Raw genomic sequence first — 25,928 nt, forward strand, 5'->3', positions numbered from 1 at the left:
TGTATCATTTTCAGCATATCCCCAGGTTACACTATGGCTGTTGAAGTCTCCAACTATTATTCTTGTTTCTATGAGTGGAACATAGCTGTTTTATTTCCATGTGAGTTCTACATTTGGTGGTTTGTAAACTGATGAGATCAAGCAGTCTCCCATGTCAATTGTTAGAATCTCGACATTATTTTCATCAGACAGTGAAGTACTTTTTACCTCCATGTTGAGCTTAACTAGTATGGCACTTCCATATTTCTCATGACCATTTCAGCTAGTATAACTCAGTCATTGGTCAGCTACCTTTAATGCCAATTACATGCATCTTCAAAAAGATGGCCACTGAGAAAATATTGATGAGTGAGGCGTGAGGGAGTGCAAATTTCTGGCTTTTCAAGTTTCCAGGACCACAACTCTTTCATGTCCAACAGACTCCATCACAACCTTCATCTTCACAATTGCCATTTTGAAATAACTGCAAAGTTAGTTCTTAATGCAACTGTAAGTAGGTACCTCTTAAGGTAAATAATAATGAACGAAAATCTCTCGGCGATAATTTCAAGTGGCCCCCGTCAACTGACATGGTATTGTTTCTCTGTATGGTTGAAATATTTTCGAGAATACAATACAATATTAACGACGTAACAAGGGTTTTATTGTACTTACTATAAAATACATAATTGTACCTTGGTAATACGACACCATCTTATCAACACAAACTCGATAATTATACAGAAGGCGGGGAAAAGATGAAGAGTAATTCGGGCGTTCAATTCGATACGAACAAGTAGCTTATCAGCCCATCTTGAGCATTTCTGTCGACAAAAATTTAGTTTTGTTGAACATTCAAACTTCCATACTCCGTTGTCGCGTCGTTATTTTATAGTCGAGAGAGCTTTCGTCGCAAAAATGAACCAATTCGTCGCGTACATTGTATTACTCATGGCACATGCCTGCCTCTTCATGGAACCAGTCCAAGGTACCTTTCGTCTGCAGATATTGCATAATAACGATTTGCATGCGAGATTCGTCGAGACGGATGTGAACTCTGGGCCATGTCCGGAGGAATTAGCCAAACAGAACAAGTGTTATGGAGGATTCGCTCGTATGAAGAGGGCCGCTGACGACGCTCGGAAGCAGGCTAAAAGCCAGGGTGTGCCCAGTATTTTCATCAATGCTGGCGACACTTCCCAAGGTACTCCGTATTATGTGCTTTACAAATGGCAAATTACTTCCGAATTAATCGATAAGCTTGGACTAGACGTTATGGTAAATCTTCTTTATAATATTTAGAATTCATAATTATTGCACTTTTATGGCCTGAAAAATTGATCGTTATGAAAACATTGTAATTTTTCAGACATTGGGTAATCATGAATTTGATGCTGGAATAGATAACTTGGTTCAGTTCTTGAAGCACGTGAAAACGCCAGTTGTTTGCGCCAATCTCAACCTAACCAGCGAAAAACGACTGGATTTGCCCAATCTGACTCCGTCAAAAGTTCTATCAGTTGAAGGGAAAAAAATCGGAATCATCGGATACCTAACACCTCTCACCAAAGTACAAAATATAAGTATACCTACCTAAATGAAAAATTCAAAGAAAAGTTTATCGAACTGTTGGAGAATAATTCTTTTTTTCAACTCAAGGATGTATCGAATACCGAGAATTTGGAAATATTCGAAGAAATTCCCTACATACGACGTGAAGCGCAACGTTTGAAATCTGAAGGCATCAAGATAATAATCGCCTTGGGACATTCGGGATTCGATTACGACAAGAAAATAGCTGCTGAAATAGAAGAGGTCAGCTTGGTCGTGGGAGGACATACTCATACCTTGTTGTATACACCAAAGGGTAAGCAGCAACAAGATGTTTCTTTTCAAAATAATACCTATATAACTTGAGTCTAGTCGCAGCACAAAAGTACATACGTTGACACTGTTGACAGATAAACCACCAAGTGTTGAAAAAGTAATATCCGAATATCCTACAATGGTAGTGCAAAAATCTGGCAAAAAAGTGCCAGTAGTGCAGGCGTATGCATACTGTAAATATTTAGGTAAACTGATGGTCGACTTCGACGACGAAGGTAACGTTCTCAGTGCTGCTGGAAACCCACAGATTCTCGATTCAACCATCATGAAAGGTAAAAAATTGAAAAATCTGTTTGAAAAAAAAAACACTCACTCATTAAGCTATGCCCGAGAAGACCAACTTTTCGTCAAATAAAAATCTTTCACGAACGAATTGATTCACTTTTTGTAAAACATTTGTACGTATAGAAATTGGCCTGTTTACAATACAACCGAATCGAATCACTCACGAATGATTGGTGATTGAACAAATTGATTGGTTTCTAGGTGAATCATTCGCGAACGGAATAATATCTACATTTTTAGTGAATCATTCACAAACAAATTGATTAAATGTTGGAAAATCATTCATGAACGAACTGAATAATTTTCGGTGAATCATTCACGAACGAATTGATTCGCATGAGTGACTCGTTCAGTCGTTCGCGAACTAATCGATGCATTTAATTAATTTTTGGTGAATCGTTCACGAACGAATTGAATCATTTTTAGTGAATCATTCTCGAACTAAATAATGTGACTCGTTCGTGAACGAATCGATCCGAATAAATAATCTTTGGTGAATCATTCACGAACAAATTGAATTATTTTTGGTGAATCGTTCACGAACGAGTTGAATAATTTTTGGTGAATCATTCGCGAACGAATTGATTCACATAAGTGACTCGTTCGCGAATGAATCGATTCATTTAGTTGATTTTTGATGAATCGTTCGCGAACGAATTGAATCATTTTTAGTGAATCATTCGCGAACGAAAAAATGAGACTCGTTCGTGAACGAATCGATTTAATTAAATAATATTTGGTAAATCATTCACGAACAAGTTGAAAGATTTTTGGCGAATCGTTCACGAACAAATTGAATTATTTTTAATGAATCATTCGCGAACGAAAAAATGAAACTCGTTCGTGAACGAATCGATTTAATTAAATAATATTTGGTGAATCATTCACGAACAAATTGAAAGATTTTTGGCGAATCGTTCACGAACGAATCGAATTATTTTTAGTGAATCATTCGCGAACGAATTGATTCATTTGGTTGATTTTAATGAATCGTTCGCGAACGAATTGGATACATTTCGGTGAATCGTTCACGAACGAATTGAATAATTTTTGGTGAATCGTTCACGATGAACGCATTGAATCATTTTTAGTGAATCATTCACGAACTAATCGATTCATTTAGTTGATTTTTGATGAACCGTTCGCGAAAGTATTGCATTATTTTCACTGAATCATTCACTAACGAATTGATTCGTATAAAAGACTCGTTTGCGAGCGAAATGATTCGTTTAATTAATTTTTGGTGAATCATTCGCGAACAAATCGAATAATTTCTGGTGAATCGTTCGCGAACGAATTGAATAATTTACTCGCAAACGAACTGAATTATTTATGGTGAATCATTTGCGAATAAATTGATTCATATGAGTGATTCCTTAACGTTCGCGAACGAATTTATTCGTAAATTAATGAAATAATGAATTTCGTTGTCGAATGATTCGCTAAAAATGAATCTATTCGTACGCGGATGGTTCTTTCAAAAATTAATCAATTCGTTCGTGAATGATTCCCCTAAATGAATTGATACTTTCACAAACAATTCACTGAAAAATGAATCAATTTACACACACTGTACGTAAACAGTTCGTTTATTGATAAAACAGATCAAAAGAGGGTCACTTATCTCAAGTGCTGATTCACTTGACTAATACTTAATAATATTTCAACAGATTCGGAACTCGACAACGAAATAGCTAAATGGACCGCCTTGGTCAACGAACGAGTCCAAGTCGTCAAGGGTTATACGCGTACTTTCTTGGGAAAATCAACTTTTTCCGAGGGTAAATTCGAATCCACTTTGGGTAATTTGATTACCGATGCTTTTGTAGATTTTGTAAGTGAACAAAGTGCACAAGCACTTTTCACATTCATACACAATAATGTCTTGAAATTTTGAGTAAGTGCATTGTAATTTTGCTAGGGAGTGCAACTGGCGAAAGAGCGTAAGGGACCAACATGGACAAGAACACCCATAGCTTTGTATCAAAATGCAGGTATTCGCGCTGTCATCGATAATAAAAAGAACAACGGTAAGAACTTATAGCCGAATAACAAATGGAATCGTTCATTTTCCCGAACGTTCCATCTCACACACATAATAAAAATTTCGGGAAAATAGCAAAAATCTATGTACTCATCTGTTCGCTTGATGACCTCATTTCAGGTGCTTTAACCCTGGAAACATTAATGACAATAATGCCATTCGAAAGTGAATTGGTTGAAGTGGAATTGCGAGGAAGTACTATAAGAAAATCTTTAGAATTTGGAGTATCCATGTACACCTCAGAAGATACCACGTTCTATTCGAGTTACTTCCTTCATTTTTCGGGTAAAAATAACAGTTCGTCAAAAATAAAGATAGGTCAACAGTTTTATTGATAAACTGTTTCATTTTTCGTGCTCTGCTCGCAGGACTCAAGGTAGTGTACGACTTTTCAAAACCTTCCGGTCAGCGAGTCGCATCAGTGAATGTTTTATGCAGGGAATGCGATATTCCAGAATACCAGATGCTTCAAGATGACCGAATATATGGTGTCATGATGACAAGATTCTTGGCCGAAGGAGGCGATAAATTCAATATGATCAAAACTGAATTAATCAATAAAACAATGCTCAGTAAGTATGATGCAGTACATATGAATGATTAATTCCGAGACATTTTATAATCAAAAACACTAAAAACGATTAAAATTGCCAACAAACTAAATCCAATTTACAAAACCAAAACTTGATCAAAATGTATGCTCAACAGGTTTCTCAGATCTAGATCCGCTTATCGCTTACGTAGAAAAAAGTCAAGTGGTATATCCTCATCTAGACAACCGACTCACCGTGACTAGATTCAAATTGAGAGATCCTAATGCACCGTCAGCGGCTTTTAAACTGTCTCATTTATCACTGACATTGATCGCGATTGTCTTCTCATTGACAGTATTCGTGCTCTAGAAAATTCGCCAATACTCGCATATTACAGAAGCAAGAAACTCTTTATTCCATTTCATTCCAGTAACTTTTGCATTTCTCGTTTTTTTTTTCCTTTGACCGCACCTCCCTTCAATTTCGAAGATGGGAAATTTCAAAAAAAATCACATTTTTGCTTGTCTTCAGAAATTACCCATATGAGAATTCATATTCAAATTTTAAAAAATTCAACAAGACGCGCAAATTTTTTAGAAATCCTTTAGGGATTTACTGAGCGGTTGAAAATTTGCAAGTCGCTCATTTTCGTCGTTGAAATTTTTTCTTCTCAAATGATTTGCACAAATTATGCAAAAAAAAAAAAAAGGAAAAATATAATTTTTGAAACTAATGAAATAGTAACGCGCAAAAAATTATAAATCTTTTTCGAGTTTTAGAAGTTGGCAACGGTGGTCAAAAAATTGGTACCACTACATTCTAAAATGATCCTCCGTAGTTTCGAAAATGATATTTTTCGATATCTTGGAATGGGAAATATATAATCGAACGACGAAAAAGGTGGCTTGAACGACAGGCAGGTGTTACGACAATAAGACGGGTATATTAACGACAAATTAGGTACCACGTAAAAACAGAATTTTTTGAACGACTAAACAGATCGTCATCACAACTAATACTTTTCCCGACAGATATGAGTGTTGGAACGACAAAGTATGATTTTCAGCGACTAGTTGATCTCACAAGGAATTGGTCAATGGCGAGAGATCCTTCTGCATCGAACTGTTGACATTTTGTCCCTTCTCCAGATGTGTCTTTAAAGGAATGGACATCTGGGTATCAATGGGTTGCTCTGCTCGCTGCTCAAAATAAAAAAGTGATTCAAATTCCAGACGATTCCAGCGCTGCTTCCTTTTTTTTTTATCACCTCCAGCACAGCCACGCATGGAATTTGGAAAATCAGCATTGTATCGAACAATTTGGAATTATCAACTTGCTCATGCCCTTATTTCTTGAAGAGAACAACATGCAAACATGTACTTGGAATGCAAATTCGTCAGAGACTGGATCAGCCGCCCCCCCCTCCGAGGTGAAATCTATTCCCTTCAGCCAAAAACTCAAGCATGAGAGGCCAACTAAATCCAAAAGGGCATTATTGATGCAATAAAACTTTTTTTTCTATCAAATGCAAACGTGGTAGTCCCTTTTTAATTGTATAAATTGCCGTTTTTCAATCATAACATTAGTCGTTCCTAGATATTATTGTCACGTGAATTTCACTTATCCGGTTGTTGTGTAAACTAATTCTTTGTTGTTTAATGTACATATTTTTTTACCCTGCAATATACATAGAATGCCTGTCATTGAAGGAATTTTTTGTCGTGTTTTTTGTACGATGTGGTATTCATTTTTTCTGTCGCATAGACCCCTTAATTTTGTCGTGCATTCCCCCTTTTTAGTAGTAACGATAAATCATACCCTCTTGGAATTACTTCACCTTCACACGTAATGTTTGGGAGAAAATTCTTTTCAAAACACAAATTTATCAAATTGCTGTAAAGTCTCTCCTTTCCAAGGACAGTTTTAAATCATGGTTACAGATGTTGATAGCCTCTCGTGGATGTCTGCCTGCCTGCCTGCCTGCCTGACCGCCTGTCTGACTTATCAAGATCATTGACCTGTCCGTCCGGACTCTTAAGGTCACTGATCTTGTAGTCTCCCAAGGTTCTCCGTGTGTCTGCCTATATGGCCCATTTCGGTCACTGACCCATCTGCCTCGCTTCTCAAGGTCGTCTGTCTGTCGGTCTGACCTAATAGGGTCATTCACCAGTGTGTCTGGACCCTGGAGGTCACTGACCCACCAGTCCAGTCTCCCAAAGGTTGCATGTATGTCTGTCTGGTCTTTCAAGGTGGTCTGCGTGTCTGTCTGGGCCCTTCAGGTCATGGCGAACACTAAAGTATTCTAATCCAGATATTATGTACCCAGTCAAAATCTGGACTGAACTTATTACCACCGCTGCTTATTTGCTGAATCGAGTAGGCAAATCATCAATCAACGGTTCGACTTCTTACTAGTTGTGGTTTGGCAAACCACCACAAATGAAGCATCTTCAAATGGTTAGTTCGAAATGCTTTGTGAATGTTCCAATCCAGTTAAGTTGAAAATTGGATGAAAAGGTACTCAAAGGTTACCTTGCCAGATATTATGATGGTGACATGCAATATCGAGTTAACATCTCATAGAAACGTGACGTTGTAATATCGAGAGATGTCACATTCAACGAGAAACTTCAAGATTGCAACGTGAGAGTTACCATCCCTCTCAACAGAGAAATTGAAGTTTCCATTGAAACCAATACTGAGAACAGCGATGCAAAGGAAACTAAAAGCACTCGACCACAAAAGAAACATGCACCTTCTACGTTGAAGTCTATAGTATTTGATTTAATTAAATGAAGAATAACGCAAGAACGTTTCAAGCTTTTAATGACAAAAACGAGAAGCTTCACCAAATTCGTATGACAAAGCTGGTTGAAGACATGACCGTTCCAAATGGAAAAACACTACGGATACCTTGACAAAATCCATAGCTGCTAGCAACGCGCCGGAACTAGTTTCTAGACCAGAGGACAGATTTTTGTGGAGTTTGGTTTATTTTACTCAGAAAACATTTAAAAGTACCCTCACTTTTGAATGTTTTCTGAGTAAAATAAACCAAAACCCACAAAAATCCGTCCAATAGTTTTCGCACAATCCCCAACCAAAGTTTATACTCGTAGTTGACATCAAGAATTGCTACTGATAACATTGGGTAGAGAATACCCTTAATGTACAAATTTTGTATCATGTAAACATGTTTAAATACATCGATTATTTCGAAGTGCGCATCATATTTCAATAAGGTTGACTGTACGTTTTACCTACATTATTTACCTTCGGAGCTTATCCAAATAACCGAGGACGGTGCAGGTGCGTACTGCGTGTACATAGTACTCGTACAGCATCCTAAAATATACATATGTAGTAAAATGATAAACTGAGCTTCACAGTGGCAAGTGGCAAATGGCAAATGACAACGTTAATGGTAAGACCGCAAATAACCCAGCAACTCGTGCTTTTCGCCTATCTTGTTTTTAGGCATTGGTATTGAAATTATCACAGCCACGATCCCCTATGTGAGCAGACAGCATTCGAAATACAGCATTATTTAATCGCTTAATATCACATCGTCATTCGGGTCAGTCAGTCGACTATCGTTCGTTCATCCGCATTCGTATCCATCAGTCAGCTGTACTGGGACCCTCCGAAATTGTGGAAAAAAACCAACACCTGTGATCGCGAAAATGAACCAGTTCGCGGCGTACTTTCTATTATTCTGGGCGCACGTCTACCTCGTTGTGGAACCGGTTCAAGGTACGTTTCGTCTTCAGATATTGCACAATAACGATTTGCACGCCAGATTCGTCGAGACAGACGTGTACACGGCGAGATGTCCGGACGAGTGCGTCAAGCAGAATAAATGCTACGGAGGTTTCGCTCGTATGAAAAAGGCCGCCGACGATGCCCGACAGGAGGCCAAAGCTCAGGGAATACCCAGCATCTTCATCAATGCCGGCGACACATTCCAGGATATTCCTTACTACACGCTTTACAAATGGCAAGTTGTTTCCGAATTGATCGATAAACTCGGACTCGACGTTATGGTAAATTTTTTCTTCATTTTTATAAATTAAATTTTTTTTCATTCTGAATTTATAGTCCAGTAATTTCAAGTTTATTTTATTCGGACTAATTCCTACAAAAAGTTTTTTTGCGGGATACTGTAGTGGAGCTGCACATACTATTCTTGATTTCATTTTGTGAAAGCTCAACCATCAATGTGTTCATCCAAAAATGGAGCATGGGTCCCTGTATTTCATACCAACTTTTATCAAAATTTGCCCCCCAAAAAAGGAGTGAGGTGTTCTTTGGAATTATGCTTTCACTCATTCAGTACATCTAATGAAACTATATAAATGTACCCAATTCAGTTCTAAGATTGACCCAATTCGGTTTTTGGCTTCTTCGATTTTGAAGGAGAATCAAATAAATAAGTCTATCATTATCGAGGTGACTTCAAGAGGCTGGGGGGGGGGGGGTGAACTGTGAGTAAAAGTGATACTTGCGATGATCTTATTCAGGAAATTGAAAGCATTTTTTTATAACATCTCAGGATTTGCCTGGGTCTTTAAGAGATAAAAAATCTAACGAGTATAATTACACATTGTTTATTGGGAAATATGACATGACAAGCTAATTAATTTCGTATTTTTGACTGATGCAATCCATCGCAGGACACGATAAAATAATAACCGTAGGAGAAGACAGGGTTTCAAAAATCCAGAAATTTATTTTTGTAGCCTCTCCTAAACTCAAATTTACATTATTTTCAATGAAAAATTGAATTACCAAAAAAATTGAAAAATTCTGAATGATGAACTGTTGTTTTTTTAGCCAAATTTTTGTAAGAAATTATGGCTATTGCGGTAGTCCCAACTTTTGATAATAAGGTAGGGGGTAAAAAATTTTGATAGTTCTCGACGTTTTGAGCTCAACCTAGACGATTCCCAGTGTTTCAGTTTTTATATATAGGTTCATGACAGCACACTTATGAACCCATGTGTGGGTTAATCTTGCATAAGAAGTGAACCAGTAGGTTTACCAGCCTGGCTCACTTTGTAAAGGCTAAAGTTATATAACAAGTGAGCCACGTGTTTCAAACCAGTTTTGTCAAAGTTAGCTACACTCAGTAATTGTTTCTCAGAGATGTTCGCTATATCGCACCTTGGGAGTTATAAGGTCACATCTTAAAAAAGTGAAATTTTACAGGAGAGTGATTTTCTTTTTTTAAAAAACTTGATTCATTATTTTTATCAACTTATAATTAATTGTGAGGAATGAATAGCACCTCATTTTAAAGATCTGGTATCCTACCTTCATTCAGCATAAGAATAATTTGAAAAATAAAATCTTAAAGAGGAAATATTTCAATGTTTGGAAAACATTTTGAGTTATAACCTTTCATTAAAGTTGATGTGGAGGCAAAAGGAAGCGTCCAAAAAAAATTTCATGATAACAAAGTTGTAGAGAATTAAATTTCCAATCGACTTAATGCCGTTAGTTTTTTTCTAAAGTGCTTAGTTTTTGAGTTTTTCTCAAAAAACTATAATTTCATGATATGCGCAAATTCATTTTTCTGAAAAGTGATCAATTTAAAAAAATTTTTCCATTTGGTACAAACCAATAAAAAATGCACTCCTTGTGACTATTTCTAACTGACAAACATTCAAAACAATCAAAACTATTTGTTAACACTTTGTATGTATGAAATTTGCTCAAAAAAGGTGGAGTTTTTTGAGATGTGCCCTTATAACTCCAAACAACTTGCAATGTTGTTGAGATTTTGAGTTAGGCCATTTGCGTTTTTTACAAGATCTAGATGATGTACCCAACTCAAAGTGTAATTTTTGGTTGAGGGGGGTCATACAAACCCCAAAAATGCAAAAATATCATAATCAATTTTTTTTGAGATGTGACCTTATTACTCCCGAGGTGCGATATGTAGTACTAACGCGAGGTCTATAGATTGGGTATGCATGATGATAAATTTGACAAATGATTTTTCTGCATTTTATTGCTTTATGGGAATATTGTTGATACCAAAAATTTTGTTGTGGGTCAGACTTTTTTGCAATGAAACAATTTTTACAAAATGACCAAATTTTCTCCAAAAATTTTCATTTTCGCCCATGATAGAAATAATTTATATATTTCAGTGACTCTGCAATTAAAATTGAGATTTGTAAATTAAAACAGAAAATAAAAATGATTTTCAAAATTTCAAAATTTTCTGAAATTGGCTCATATGCCTGTCGCAATGCCTATCTATAGTATACAGCTACAAGCAAAAAAAGTTCACCAGGCTCTCATTCGGCCCCCATTACACCTAGGAAGCTGATTTTTTTTTTAAAAGAAAGCCCTCGACGAGTACTTGATGCGAAAACTATAGCGAAGGCCCAATTTTGATTTTAAGGGCCTCAAATTTCAGAGAAAGGGGGCTAAAGTCAACATAAAAAAATTTTGGGAATACACTTTCTTCCAAATTGCGTTTTAAACCTAATTTCAAAATTTGAACCAATTTGGTCCCATACAGAGGGAGAAATGGCCCAAAAACCAATTTTTGGACCCCCTCCTCTAAATTTATGAAAACTGAACCGATTTTGCTCATTTTTTTTTTTCAAAATATTCCTTATGACGTGTAGATATGTTATAAAACATTTGTAATTCAAAATTTTTTAGTTTAAGCATGAAAAGTTAAAAATCAAAAAAGCATTATTTTGAACAATCATAACTTTGAACTTCAATTTCTCAGCCGAATATTTCCAATTTGCTAAGCATTTTATTTATCATCAAAATAATAGTAAACAAAAAATCCAACTTATACTTTTCAGCCGAGTATTTCTCTTTTCAAGTACTCATTTTGCTTAGTAATATATAGTTTGTTGTAAGGAAAGGGACTTGGGGGCAACCTTGAAAAGCGAGCTCTAAGAGATAAAAGGGATAGCGATGGGGGGTTTGGGGGCGCAGCCCCCAAGAGCGAGTTCCGAGGGCGAAGCCCGAGGAACGAGTACGGGGGTGAGGCCGCGGAGCGGCCAGGGGGCGGAGCCCCCTAGTATATATATATTTATATTTATATAGATTGCCCCCATACATTACGCAGCCCATGGCATTTCACTGACCTTTTTGTGGACCGACGTTTGGTTTGCACTAGCAGGCATGTGCTTGATTTTTTCCATGTGTTCTCAAAGCAGCTCCCTGCTGGGCCATGAAAAGAAGGTATATACTCCATCAGGTTGAAGAAACACTTATATTTAGGCTTATAATTCAATTTTCAATTTTTGAGGAGGGCTCCCCACTCAAGTGTATGTTTTTTAGATATTCCCCAGACTTTTTCCACCATCAAAAAAATGTTTTCATTCACTTCCAGAGAGGCGAGGAACTCGAATAGCTCATGCATGTAACGCCAAGTTCATAAAATCGGATAATGCAGGTCTTTAGTGGTATTTGTGTGAAGGCTTCATACATATAATTGAAAAAAACATTTTGGAAGGTTGAGTTATCAGAATTACCCTAAAAATGGGGTAATTCCGATAATGAGTTTTACAAGGAAAGGAATTCTCCCAGGGTAATTCTGAGCCAGTACTGTTGAAATATACCATTTATTGCATATTTAGGTTTTTATTTCATGTAGGTAAATTGAATCATTAGAACAAAAATTAATTTTTTTTCACAAATATGCATTTTTGAGGCATGATTTTTGAAAACTAAACCAACTAGAGGAAAATGCCCCGTTTTGAGGATTTTCTTTGATAATTTCGACCCCCTAAAACTATAATACATCAAAACAGAGAAAAAACATTGCAGGACAATTTTGCTGGGGCTATCGGAATTACCCCGCAGCATGAAAAATGATTGACATGTTTAATAATTCAATGCCACCAAACAAATAATTGAATCGGTGGGAACGGAAAGGTAACAAGTCACATTTTTTGGAAAAAAAATTTTTCACGGATACAGGGGTTTCAAAGTACGGCGGATCGACTGGTGATGTCAGATTTCCGCAAAACTGCCGGGAAAGTGGTATTTGGGCACAGAAAAAGGGCGGATCCGCATTTATAACTTTTTTGTAAAATTTTTTTGATTCCTTGAAAAATAACTAACATTTTTGAGAAGACCACTTTGTAAATGCAGCATAGCTGCCCATTGCAAAAATAAATGATTTGATTTGATTTGATTTGACCATTTTTTGAAATTTAAGTTAATCTCTGAACTGAAAAATGATGAAAAAATTAACAACTTCGGCAAAAAGTCTTGGAACTCAAGGGGTTTTTGGTCAATTTAAACGAGATAGCAGTTTAAATGATGTACTTAGATGTAGAATCAAGCCCCATTCGTGCCCGAGCAATTTCAAAAGAAATTTTGTCGATTGGGTGCAGAAAGGGTCTAAGTCCCATTTGTTTAGGCAGCAACAGCGCCGGCGCACGTGAATATTTTTTTTTCTAAACAGAGCTAAAAATTGTGTCTTGGGGTCCTCTTTCAATGACCTTAAGCACGTTTACCAAAAATTTTTGATTTTCAAATAAATCAGTTTTTTGTTATTCCTGAAAAGTTCGAAAATGGACTTAGCCCCTTTTCGTTCCCACTGATTCAATTATAAAAGCAAAATCAAATGAGGTACTGACGCTTTAACACGTATTCATCAAATATCAGCTTCTAAACAGAATTTTTCAACAAGTTTTGAACGATAAAAACTAGTTTCAAAAGTGCACTGTTTTTTGCGGCAAAGGATTTGGGCATTCAGATTTTGAACACTGCACAGACTTGACAAAACAGAGCAGATGAACCATCTGATCATTAATGGGTGTAGGTTAGCACTAAAACTACCTACTTTCTTCATCATTTGTGCCAAAATGTGTTTTGCAACAAAGCTAGGGCTTGCTATCGGAATTACCCCACTTTACCTTACTAAAATGAATATGAGGAGGTTGGTTACAAAGTTAGACAAATGCCACTTCCACAAAAATTAAGTTAGGTATTGATTCTTATAGGATTTTTAACGCTCTTCTCATTGACGAGGTCTGTTACTATCAAGATAGTACGTAAAAGGGTGAAAAACGCACTCAAAGTGTTGCCTTAGTTTCAAATACAGACATGTGCACATTGTCTTAGTTTCAAAATAAGACATATCCAGGATATGTCCGTTTTTGAAACTAAGATAACCCTTAAAGACCCAGGCTAATCCTGAGATGTTGTGTGAAAATGCTTTCAATTTCCTGAATTAGATCATCACAAGCATCACTTTAGCCCACAGTTTGCCCCCCAGCCCCTTAAAGCCGTCTCGTAAAAGCCGTACCGATTTATTTAATTTTCCTTGAAAATCGAGAAAGCAAAAACCCCAATGAGGTCAATCATGGAACTGAATGATATAGTATCATTAGGTGTACTGAATGAGTGAAAGCATATCCCCAAAGAACACCCCACCCCTTTTTGGGGGACAAATTTTCAAAAAAGTTGGGATAAAAAAATTGGACCCATGCTCCATTTTTGGATAAACATATTGATGGTAGACCCTTCACAAAATGAAATCATGAAAGGTGTGAAAATGGTGGACCAGAACGATTTTTTGAAAATTTGATTCGCTTGTCTCGATAAAAACCCGAAAAAACAGAGCATGAATATGCAAAGTACATAATATGGGAAATATTATCAAGTAGGCTTCAAATGACAGAAACAAGAATTGAAAGGAACACAGATGCTTTTAACAGCACATAAGTTCAGATAATCTACAATCCACCCATCAAATCTGTTTATCACTCCGTCGATATTCTTTCTCGATATTTGTCACCAAACAGTTACATCCTACAAAGGTTAGCAGTACAATTGTTTTTCTGCAGAAATATCGAAATAGGTTTATCAACCACTTTGAAAAGCTTTACACAGTCAAATTGCAGCACTCCCTGGGCGGTGATGCTTGAAAATCGCAATCGATCGTAATTGGCCTCATCGGTCGTTATTTTTTTTTAGTTTGCAATGCTTGAAAATCGTAATGAGCGTAAGGTATCATAATGATTGTGGAATTTTGCGTCCAAAAATGAAAATTACATGGTTACTTACGAGTAAAAAATGTAAAAGTTTTCTAATCTAATTTGATCTTTGTCCATTTTCATTGGATTTTCAATTAATTTCATTTTCAATTACGCGATCAGATGCAATTCAATTTGAATTTAAAATTTCTAATATACATTTTAAAAAACGTAGAACGAGATATAGATACGAAAAAATTTGCCACTCCAGTTTCACTTCAAGCAGCCAACAATTTCTCAAAAAAAAATTTATCATTATTATCAACTTTTCAAGCATAGCAGTTTCCCAATACGACAGTTCACGCGGTTTTCATCAAAATTTTTATTACGACCGATCACACCGATAAAGCCAATTACGAATTTCAAGCATCACCGCCCTGGCATTTCATAATGTTCAAGCATTCATGAAGAAGTCACTATCCCTTCTCGATTATAGATAATGTAGTTCTACATCATGAAAATTGCACGAGCAGAAGTCGAGGTTCACAATCATGAGATTGTGTCCAGCTTATGACTACAGGATTCAGGGGATTTGAGATTCAGTAAAAAGCTTTCAACTGTTGTTCAACCACAACTCTGAACTTTTGAATGTTTTGAGAAATTCCTGCTGAAGTTGATATTTGTTGATGGGTATTGATGTATTTTGTTCTCGTTTTAGTTGTAAATTCGATTAGTTTGTGGTATCGAGTGCGCCACTGTCGTTGCAACGCACTCTAGCTTGCTAGTTACGATGTCTAGTTCGAATTGTTGTTGTTATGATCGTGTTATTATGTATTTATGCTCGAATTATACAGTCCACTGTTCGTGTTGAATTATTTCAAATTTTCTATTCGAATATTGAATAATTATTTCGCGAATAAATAAACATGGTCCTCCGAGCCGGATATAATTCCGGATAAATTGTGTAGTTCGCGAAGTAAAATTCATAAAATTCGTAAAATTCGTAAATTTCGTTCGTTATGTTCGAAATAAAATTTGTTGTAATTGTGCAATTTCGTTGATTGTGCAAAAAATTCGATTGGTTCGTATTCGTATTCGTAATTGTATTCGTTGATTTTAACGTTCGTTGAAAAATGGGTGAATCTGCTGCCGAAAAACAGCAGAGACTTGCTCGAGAAAAGGCTGCCAAAGACAAGGCGGATTATGAAAGGGCCGTCAACAGTAAAAGAAGACTGCTCCATGCCTGCGAACGGGATAAAGCTCACCTACAAGCTCTGGTTGAGCAAACGGTATCGAATGAAATGATTTGTCAACTCGAAGTATTTATCGATTCGTGGCGTAAAAATTTGATTGAACTAGAAGCTGTCGATGAAGTTTTATTCAAAAATATTGGTACCAGTTTAACTGCCGACGAAATCTTTGAGAAAGAAAAGGAAATCATGAAGGATCGTGATGACCTACTTTATGAACTTAATTTAATCGTTGCTCGAGCTAAAACGTTCGCGGAATCATTGAAGCCTCCAATCGCTAGCAGTACTCCTTCTCGCCGATCTGGTCCAAATACTTCGTTTTCGGATCCAGGTTTTGGATTTTCTCCAACGATTCGATTGAACGATATTCCTCTACCAAAGTTCGATGGTAATTATGGTGAATTTATTGATTGGTTCAACGAATTTTCGAGTACAATTGACAAAAATGAAGCCTATGACGACTATCAAAAATTGTATGTACTTGTTGAAAAGATGCATGGTTGGTAAAGCAGTCGAATCGATGAAGGACGTTGGTACTGAGGGAAAGCTGTATAAACCTACGTTGCAGGGTTTGTATAAATCGTTTTTTCAATCGCAGGCGAATAATTGCTGAACATTTCGTCAATATCGTTGATCTTCCTGCGATTAAAAACACAAACATTCGAGAAAGTGTCGAGAAATTAAAACGATGTCTACGTGGGTTGAATGCTGCTGGATTAGATACAAATTCGATTTCGCCAATGGTTACATTTTTAACTGCTCGAAAATTGCCAGACAAGCTGAGAATGGATTGGGACACAAGTAATCACGATTATTCAGTGTACCCCTCGTTCGAATCACTTGCTTCGTTCCTGATAAATAGAAGCTTCGCCTATGAAACTGCCACTCTAGGCGAGCCAAAGGAGAAAACCAACTCGTCACCTCCTGGTAAACAAAACAAGTCGTCCGAAAAATCGAATCAAGGTGATAAGAAATCATTAGCAGCTGTGAAACAACCTTGTAACATAAAATGCATTGTGTGTGGTGATCCACATTTTCTAAACCAATGTAAGGTGTTTGGTGGAAAAACTGTCAACGAACGTTTTAGTATTGTCAAAGGAAATCGATTGTGTTTGAAATGCTTCAACCCTTTTCATGGCATTAGTGCTTGTAAAAGGCCAAATTGCTCCAAGTGCCAAGGGGCTCATAACGTTTTGCTCCATCGTGAATATGTTGCACCTTCGTCACTCAACTGCAGTGCTGAAACCAATTCGAATTCGTCATCGCAGCAGTCAACTTCTTCGACCAACGATCAAACTGGAACAACCTCAACGACTATGTGCGCCACTTCCTCAGCTCGGAAATGCGTATTGTTATCAACTGTGGTGGTTAAGGTAATTTGTGGAAATAAAATCGAATTAGCTCGAGTGTTGTTTGATCAAGGGTCTGAAATTAGTTTGGTAAGTAGGGAGTTTTGTGTTCGAACGAAATTACCTTTGTTTAAAAGTGAAAATGAAACGTCTCTAGTAGGCATAAATAATACTTCAACTAAATTGAATTCGTCAGTTCGTTGTGTTTTGAAATCTCGTTTTTCAAAATTTTCTATTGCTATTGATGCCGAAGTAATTGGTAAAATTCCATGTAATGTTAATCGTAATGATGTAAAGCCTATTATTGATAAGTTTTCACTTGAATTTGCGGAAAATTTCGAATTACCTTACGATAATGTAGACATATTGTTAGGTAGTGAATATGTAGAATTTATTTTAGGTGAACAACGTCGTTTTGTCGAAGGTATTTGCTTGCGTGATTCTCAATTTGGAGTTGTAATTTCTGGTTCCCATTCGAATTCGAAATCTGCCTTTTTTGTTCAGCAGAATACCTTTTGTGGGTTTTCGAATGTGGAGTTGTCTCGTCAGTTCGATCGGTTTATGAAAATTGATGAAGTTTCTGATGAAAAAACCTTGCTTGATGAAAAGATCGCCGAATTCGAGTTAATTAACAAGCATTTCGAAGATACAGTTGAAATTGACCCTGAGTCAAAACGTTTCGTTATTTCGTTGCCTTTGAAACCAACTGTAAATTTATTGAAAGGTTCGTTTTCGAAAGCAAAATCAATATTTCTGAGGTCAGAAAAACGTTTGTCTGATGTTGCCAAAAAGGCATACGACGACATTTTTGATGAATATTCGAAGCTAGGTCACATGCAGGTAATTTCGAATGTACCTAGACCAGATGCGTATTTTATCCCGCATCATTTGGTCACAAAAATTTCACCTGGTTCAGTGAATTATCGTATCGTTTATAACGCATCCTGTAAGGATGAATCTGGTACTTCGTTAAATGACCACCTGTATGCTGGTCCAGTTATTCAAAAGGATCTCTTCTCTCATTGTATTCGGTTTCGCGAATTTATTTGGGCCATTTGTGCTGATATTTTTCGCATGTACCGTTCGATTTTGGTACATAAAGATGATCGTAAATTTCAATCTATTGTTGGTAGGTTTGAAAGAGGAGAGATTAGTATTGCTGAACTGACCACTCTTGTGAATGGTATAGGTCCAGCTGCGTGGATAGCTACGAAATGTTTGGAAAAAACTGCCGAATTTACTCGATATTTCCGGCCAATAGCGGCTGATTCGATCGCGAAAGAGTTTTACATGGATAATTGGATGTCCGGTGCTCGCAAAATTGAAGATTTGATTGAGTTACAGAAAGCTGTACATTTTTCTCTCGCGAAATATGGGTTTAATTTGACCAAATATCAAAGTAACTCGCCTGAAGTTCTTTTGACACTTGATTCGTCACTTGTAGAACCCTTGAAAACGAAAATAATTGGTGGTACCGATTTTGTGTATGTTTTAGGGCTAATTTGGTCCCCAGAAACTGATTCGTTGAGTATCAATGTAAAAATTGATGAACTCCCTGAAATCATCACAAAACGTGTAATGCTTAGTGATACTTCTAAGCTTTTCGATATTTTGGGTATTTTGGCACCTGTTTCGGTGAGAGCTAAATTAATTTTGAAAGAACTTTGGTTAGAGGGGAGAACTTGGGACGAACCTGTGTCAGATGAGCTGAAGGATGCATTTTTAGCCTACAGGGCTGATTTGCAATTACTTGATCGATTTTCTATACCTCGTTGTTTGTATCTTCGTGTAGAATACCCTGAGAATTGTACTCGTCAGCTTGTTATTTTTGCTGATGCGTCAACAAAAGCCTATGCTAGTGTCGTTTATTTTCGTTCAATTGATCAAAATGGTCAAATAAAAGTTGCGTTTGTATGTTCAAAGGTGCGAGTTGCGCCAGCAAAGAAAACGCTACATATTCATCGTCTTGAACTTATGGCCGCTGAGTTAGCTTCAATTTTGGGGAAGCGTATTGCAGGAGAATTGAAAATTGAAGCAGGGAACGTCTTGTATTTTTCCGATTCTCAGGTAGTACTTTCATGGCTGAAACTAGATCCGCTAAAACTTGAAATTTTTGTCTGTAATCGTGTGAAAAATATTGGTAAAAATTCGAATTTGCAAAACTGGTACTATGTACCTACCAAAGAAAATCCAGCGGATCTAGGTACTCGAGGTATTTCGGCTAATGAGTTTTTTGAACAAAATTTGTTGGTTTTTGGGCCAACATGGCTAAATAATTTTGATGAATTTGAAAAAATAACCTCATGTACATTCGAATTGGTACGTGAGATACCAGAATTAACCAAAGTAGGTATGGCTATTTTTATCAAGGACGAAGTATGCCTACCTATTTTGAGCCATGGTTTATCTTGGTATAAAATTATTTCGGTTGTTGCTTTTGTTCGTAGATTTATTTTTAGATTACGATCTGAACGGCTAAAAACGATAGCCAATCCAAACCGTAAAGATAGGATATGCGATCGTAAGTTGGTAGGTATCAAGCAGGTCCTACCTTTGGTTGTACCATTAGAAACGAGTGAACGCAACGAAGCGTTTATTACTCTAGTTAAACATGTTCAACGAGAACATTTTCAAATTGAAATTGAGTGCTTATCTTCTAGTGAAGATAGTCACGTAGATAAGAAAAGCAAGTTGTTCAAATTAGCTCCGTTTCTCGATCCAACTGGTATTATGCGAGATGCAGGCCGTTTATCAGCTGCTGCATTATCGTATGAAAGTAAGTTTCCGATTCTGGTTGATGCCAGGTCTAAATTTGTCGAACGCTATATTGAACATTTGCATCGAGCAAATTATCATGCCTCTCGTTTGTATGTATTGAACGTATTTCGTACACGTTTCTATGCAATTGGTAACGTTATTACAGTTATCAAAAAAGTAATTCGTAAGTGTGTTTTATGCACACGTATTCGAGGTGAAACTTTGCGCCAATTTATGGCGGATTTGCCAAGGAGTCGAGTTGAAATAGGTAGACCTTTTGCTAAGATAGGTGTTGATTTAACTGGTGCAATCAATGTAAAATGCACTGCACATCGTTCTGGTAAAATAAACAAGGTTTATCTTGCGTTTTTTGTTTGCTTTGTGACACGTGGTGTTCACATAGAGATTGTCGAAGACCTTACGGCTGATGCGTTTTTAAATACTCTCGAACGTTTTATTTATAGGCGCGGATTGCCTAAGGCAATTTATTCGGACAATGCCACGAATTTTATTGGTGTTCGTAGGTTTTTAGAACAGAGCAAACTCGAACGTTTTTTGAGTGAACATTTGGTCGAATGGCATACTATTGCACCTCGCAGTCCTCACCAAGGTGGAATTTGGGAGGCTGCGGTAAAATCTGGTAAGAAAATACTCGAAAAGGCTATTGGTAGCCAAGTTTTGAACATTTTAGAACTCTCAACGATCGCTACAAAAGTAGAGGGTATTTTGAACTCTCGCCCTATATCATATCGACGTGAAAATAGTCTCATTGAACCTATCACACCTGCCCATTTTCTAATTGGTACGGCGTTGATGGAACTTCCGATTGTTGAGGATTCTAGAACTGTTAATTTACGTAATCGTTATCGCTTATGGACAAGCGTTGTAAATACGTTCTGGTCGTTTTGGAGAAAAGATTATCTCAATCACCTTCGTTGTAGATATAAGTGGAAAGTTGAGGAACGTAATGTTGAGATTGATGATGTTGTTCTTTTCCGTTCGAAAACTGAAGGTATTTTTCAATGGCCTATGGCTATAGTCATTGACGTTTTCCCAGACGAGTCAGGTCTTGTTCGAAATGTAGAATTGAGGTTTGCAAATGGAGGTACTCGAAAAACTTCTGTTCAGAATCTTATTTTACTACCTGTTAAGGATGATTTGTAAAATTTTTTGTAATTCTCAGATTTGTAATTTTTCTCCTGATTTTGTCATTTTTTTTCGTAACTCGTAATTATGTCAATGTATCATGTAATATGATTAAATTTATGATTGATTTTGTCAATTGTTAACTTGTTGATAACTTTAAGTTGTTTAGATTAATTTAAAAAATAAGGTGTACCTTATTTTTGAGGGGAGGATGTTGATGGGTATTGATGTATTTTGTTCTCGTTTTAGTTGTAAATTCGATTAGTTTGTGGTATCGAGTGCGCCACTGTCGTTGCAACGCACTCTAGCTTGCTAGTTACGATGTCTAGTTCGAATTGTTGTTGTTATGATCGTGTTATTATGTATTTATGCTCGAATTATACAGTCCACTGTTCGTGTTGAATTATTTCAAATTTTCTATTCGAATATTGAATAATTATTTCGCGAATAAATAAACAATATTCTTTCTCGATATTTGTCAACAAATAGTTACATCCCACAAAAAGTTAGTGGTACGATTGTTTTTCTGCAGAAGTATCGAAATAGGCTTATCTACCACTTTGAAAAGCTTTACACTGTCAAATTGCAGCTGTCTCTGGCATTTCATAATGTTGAAGCATTCATGAAGAAGTCACTATCCCTCCTCGATCATTGATAGTGTAGTTCAACATCATGAAATATTATGATTGGAAACAACGAATTCTGCTCAAGCAATTTTCAAGATGTACAACTTCACTATCGATAATCGGGGAGGGATAGTGACTTCTTCATGAATGCTTCAACATTATGAAATGCCAGAGACAGCTGCAATTTGACAGTGTAAAGCTTTTCAAAGTGGTAGATAAGCCTATTTCGATACTTCTGCAGAAAAACAATCGTACCACTAACTTTTTGTGGGATGTAACTATTTGTTGACAAATATCGAGAAAGAATATCAACTTCAGCAGGAATTTCTCAAAACATTCAAAAGTTCAGAGTTGTGGTTGAACAACAGTTGAAAGCTTTTTACTGAATCTCAAATCCCCTGAATCCTGTAGTCATAAGCTGGACACAATCTCATGATTGTGAACCTCGACTTCTGCTCGTGCAATTTTCATGATGTAGAACTACATTATCTATGATCGAGAAGGGATAGTGACTTCTTCATGAATGCTTGAACATTACGAAATGCCAGGGAGTGCTGCAATTTGACCGTGTAAAGCTTTTCAAAGTGGTTGATAAACCTATTTCGATACTTCTGCAGAAAAACAATTGTACTGCTAACCTTTGTAGGATGTAACTATTTGGTGACAAATATCGAGAAAGAATATCGACGGAGTGATAAACAGATTTGATGGGTGGATTGTAGATTATCTGAACTTATGTGCTGTTAAAAGCATCTGTGTTCCTTTCAATTCTTGTTTCTGTCATTTCAAGCCTACTTGATAATATTTCCCATATTATGTACTTTGCGTATTCATGCTCTGTTTTTTCGGGTTTTTATCGAGACAAGCGAATCAAATTTTCAAAAAATCACTCTGGTCCACCATTTTCACACCTTTCATGATTTCATTTTGTGAAGGGTCTACCATCAATATGTTTATCCAAAAATGGAGCATGGGTCCAATTTTTTTATCCCAACTTTTTTGAAAATTTGTCCCCCAAAAAGGGGTGGGGTGTTCTTTGGGGATATGTTTTCACTCATTCAGTACACCTAATGATACTATATCATTCAGTTCCATGATTGACCTCATTGGGGTTTTTGCTTTCTCGGTTTTCAAGGAAAATTAAATAAATCGGTATGGCTTTTACGAGACGGCTTTAAGGGGCTGGGGGGCAAACTGTGGGTTAAAGTGATGCTTGTGATGATCTAATTCAGGAAATTGAAAGCATTTTCACACAACATCTCAGGATTAGCCTGGGTCTTTAAGGGATAATGTTCACATGTCCATGTTTGAAACTAAGGCAAAACTTTGATCGCGTTTTTCAACTTTTTATGTACTATTTTGAAACTAAGGGACCTCAGAAATGGAAAGAGGGTTAAAAATCCTACACGTATCGAAACCTAACTGATCTAGACAACTTCACTTTCAAATTATCTTTATCTTGGTTTCAAAATCAGACAAGTGCATTTTCAGGTTCATTTTATTAGTGGTGGGGGGTGATGGTGGAAGGATATTTTTCGAATTTTTGTTACTCAGTATCATCACTACAATTTGCCAAATATCCCCCGCCTTTACGATGCTGTATATTTTTGTAACAAAAAACATGGATTTTCTCAAAATCAACCCTGTGGCGTTTGTCTAACTTTGTAACCAAGCTCCTCATATGAAGTAAAAAAATAACGTAAATTGGTGGTATTATCTATTAATAAATTTAGTCTTTAAAAATTTTTTTCTATAACCAAAGATGGCGTATTTCCATACCTATGTACCCGAAGTCCCTTTTGCGGGTTTCAACCTTCCAACCCCATTTGACCCCTCTCCAGGGTCAAAAAGTGGATTTTTGGGCTATTTGATGTTTTTTGACGTTTAGGAAAGCCTACAGCACCTCTAAATTGACCTAGAGGGTTCAAATTTTCACAGTACGATGGAAGGATGAACCCGAAGTGCCTTTTGAAGGTTTCAACCTTCCAACCCTATTTGACCTGTTTCGGGGTCAAGACAGGTTTGTTACCATATTTTGTGAAGGAGGAAGAAGAGAGTTGGGCAAAGCCCAAGGGGGGTGTAGGGGGGACTTCCCCTCAAACACAGGTGAAGCACAGGAGTGAAGCGAGGGTGCGAGTAGTTCAAGAGCTCTCAATGTTTCTGGCACAAAAATTTGGCTCTTACGCAGCGGCAGACTGCTACGACTTTTTTCAATTTTTGGGCATCTCGGCTTGGCATTAAATCTAAACTTTGTCAATGAAATACATTTCTAAACAAATTGAACACCTCAAAACCTATAGACACACATGTGAGAAAATTTTACAAACCACCTACGAAGCTAATTTACACACTGTCATTTTTCAGTCATTGGGCAATCGCGAATTCGACGACGGAATTAACAACCTAGTCGAATACCTGAAACACGTAACAACACCTGTTGTTTGCGCCAATCTGAACATAACCAGCGAAAAACGATTAGATTTGCCCAACTTGAGACCGTCAAAAGTTCTAACAGTAGAAGGAAAAAAAATCGGAGTTATCGGATACTTGACACCCGAAACAAAAGTATGGAAAATTTTAATTTATCTAGGTATACATATTAATATCATCTCATCACGAGCAAAAATATCACTCGATTGCGAATTTATTCACGCAGGATATTGCGAATACGGAAAATCTGGAAATATTCGAAGAAATACCATACATTCGACGCGAAGCACGACGATTGAAGTCCGAAGGAATCAAAATCATCATCGCATTGGGGCATTCGGGGTTCGACTACGATAAGAAAATAGCCGCCCAGGTAGAACAGGTCAGTGTGGTCGTTGGTGGTCATTCTCATTCATTTTTGTACTCGCCAAAGGGTAGGTTGCATCAATGAAACTGCATCCAGAATGATACGTGATAGATACGACAGTCACTAATCATTTATATCCTCTTTGTTAATAGATGCAAAACCTAGCGTTGAATTGGTCACATCCGAGTATCCGACAATGGTGTTCCAAAAATCGGGGAAAATAGTCCCAGTAGTGCAGGCGTACGCGTATAGTAAATATTTAGGCAGACTGATGGTAGACTTCGATGACGAAGGTAACGTCCTCAGCGCAACCGGAAATCCGCAGATGCTTAATTCAACTATCAGAAAGGTAAGAATTTGAAAATCCAATTTGAAAAAATCCCCCCTCCTCCTCCTCAACAAACTTCGAAATTTTGAACATTTAAAAATCTCAATCACTTAAAACTTTTCATTATATACGACTATACGTATTGTGCAAAAACCATATTTTTTGTTCTAATTGATTCAGAAAAACCAACTTACGTATTAGTCCGGCTTACGGCATATAATATGGAGTAGGTAATCGGATGGGACAACTTTTTCTTAAAGGGGATATCCTAAGGAGCATTTTGAAGCGAAATTCCCCCCCCCCCCCCCAAAAAAAAAATGCCAAATTAATTTGACATCCTGGAACGATTCACGAGGAAAGTCAATTTGTGTTGGAGGCACCAGATCTGCTCAAAAACCGTCGAAATCGATTCGCGACGTTGACTTGTCTTCAGATTTTCATCTCAAGATTCTATTTCTTTGTAAAAAATATCAAATGGACAGTTCGCCATTTTCGAAAATCCCCTATAAATGAGAAAAATCAACTTCGTCAGCTCAAAATCGCTCCTCCAGTGAGCCAAATTTCACCTCAATTGAAGTTTTGTGGTGAAAGGGGAGGGGTAATTACTTAACAAGGGACTATTTTTCACCTACTAAATTTCAAAATATGTTTCAACAGATACGGATCTTGACACCGAAATCGCCAAATGGACCAACTCCCCTTAATTTCACATTTTCGCTTGTCTTCAGAAGTTACCTTGTATGAGAATTCATCTTCGAATTAAAAAAAAATTCAACAAGACGTGGAAATTTTTGAGAAATCCTTTAGGGATCTACTGAGCGGTTGAAAATTTGCAAGTCGCTCATTTTCGTACATAGGTACATTGTGTAATTGAAATTTTTTCTTCTCAAATGATTTGCACAAATTATGCGAAAAAATTGAAAAATATCATTTTTGAAACTAATGAAATACTTATTTTGAAATGCAGTGGTTGGTATCAATTTTT

The 25,928-nt window shown here is 36.8% G+C and overlaps 3 protein-coding genes across 6 annotated transcripts in view; 2 read left to right on the top strand and 1 right to left on the bottom strand.

The window, feature by feature from the left end:
* rsh (radish) overlaps positions 1-25,928 on the bottom strand; it is a 780,520-nt gene that overhangs the window by 459,288 nt on the left and 295,304 nt on the right. The gene's annotated exons all lie outside the window — the stretch shown is intronic.
* Positions 783-7,722, top strand: LOC135839869 (protein 5NUC-like). The gene is made up of 9 exons (XM_065356116.1): positions 783-1,257; positions 1,349-1,549; positions 1,639-1,846; positions 1,941-2,138; positions 3,822-3,985; positions 4,073-4,181; positions 4,316-4,480; positions 4,564-4,767; positions 4,904-7,722. The coding sequence occupies exons 1-9, from the start codon at positions 898-900 to the stop codon at positions 5,095-5,097; spliced, it is 1,803 nt and encodes a 600-aa protein (XP_065212188.1). The 5' UTR covers positions 783-897; the 3' UTR covers positions 5,098-7,722.
* On the top strand, positions 7,859-25,687 carry LOC135837214 (protein 5NUC-like). The gene is made up of 5 exons (XM_065352419.1): positions 7,859-8,771; positions 24,183-24,383; positions 24,475-24,682; positions 24,768-24,964; positions 25,601-25,687. Exons 1-5 carry the CDS (start codon positions 8,412-8,414, stop codon positions 25,685-25,687), a joined length of 1,053 nt encoding a protein of 350 aa, XP_065208491.1. The 5' UTR covers positions 7,859-8,411.

Source organism: Planococcus citri, chromosome 1 (assembly GCF_950023065.1).
Source record: "Planococcus citri chromosome 1, ihPlaCitr1.1, whole genome shotgun sequence".
NCBI classification, from domain to species: domain Eukaryota; kingdom Metazoa; phylum Arthropoda; class Insecta; order Hemiptera; family Pseudococcidae; genus Planococcus; species Planococcus citri.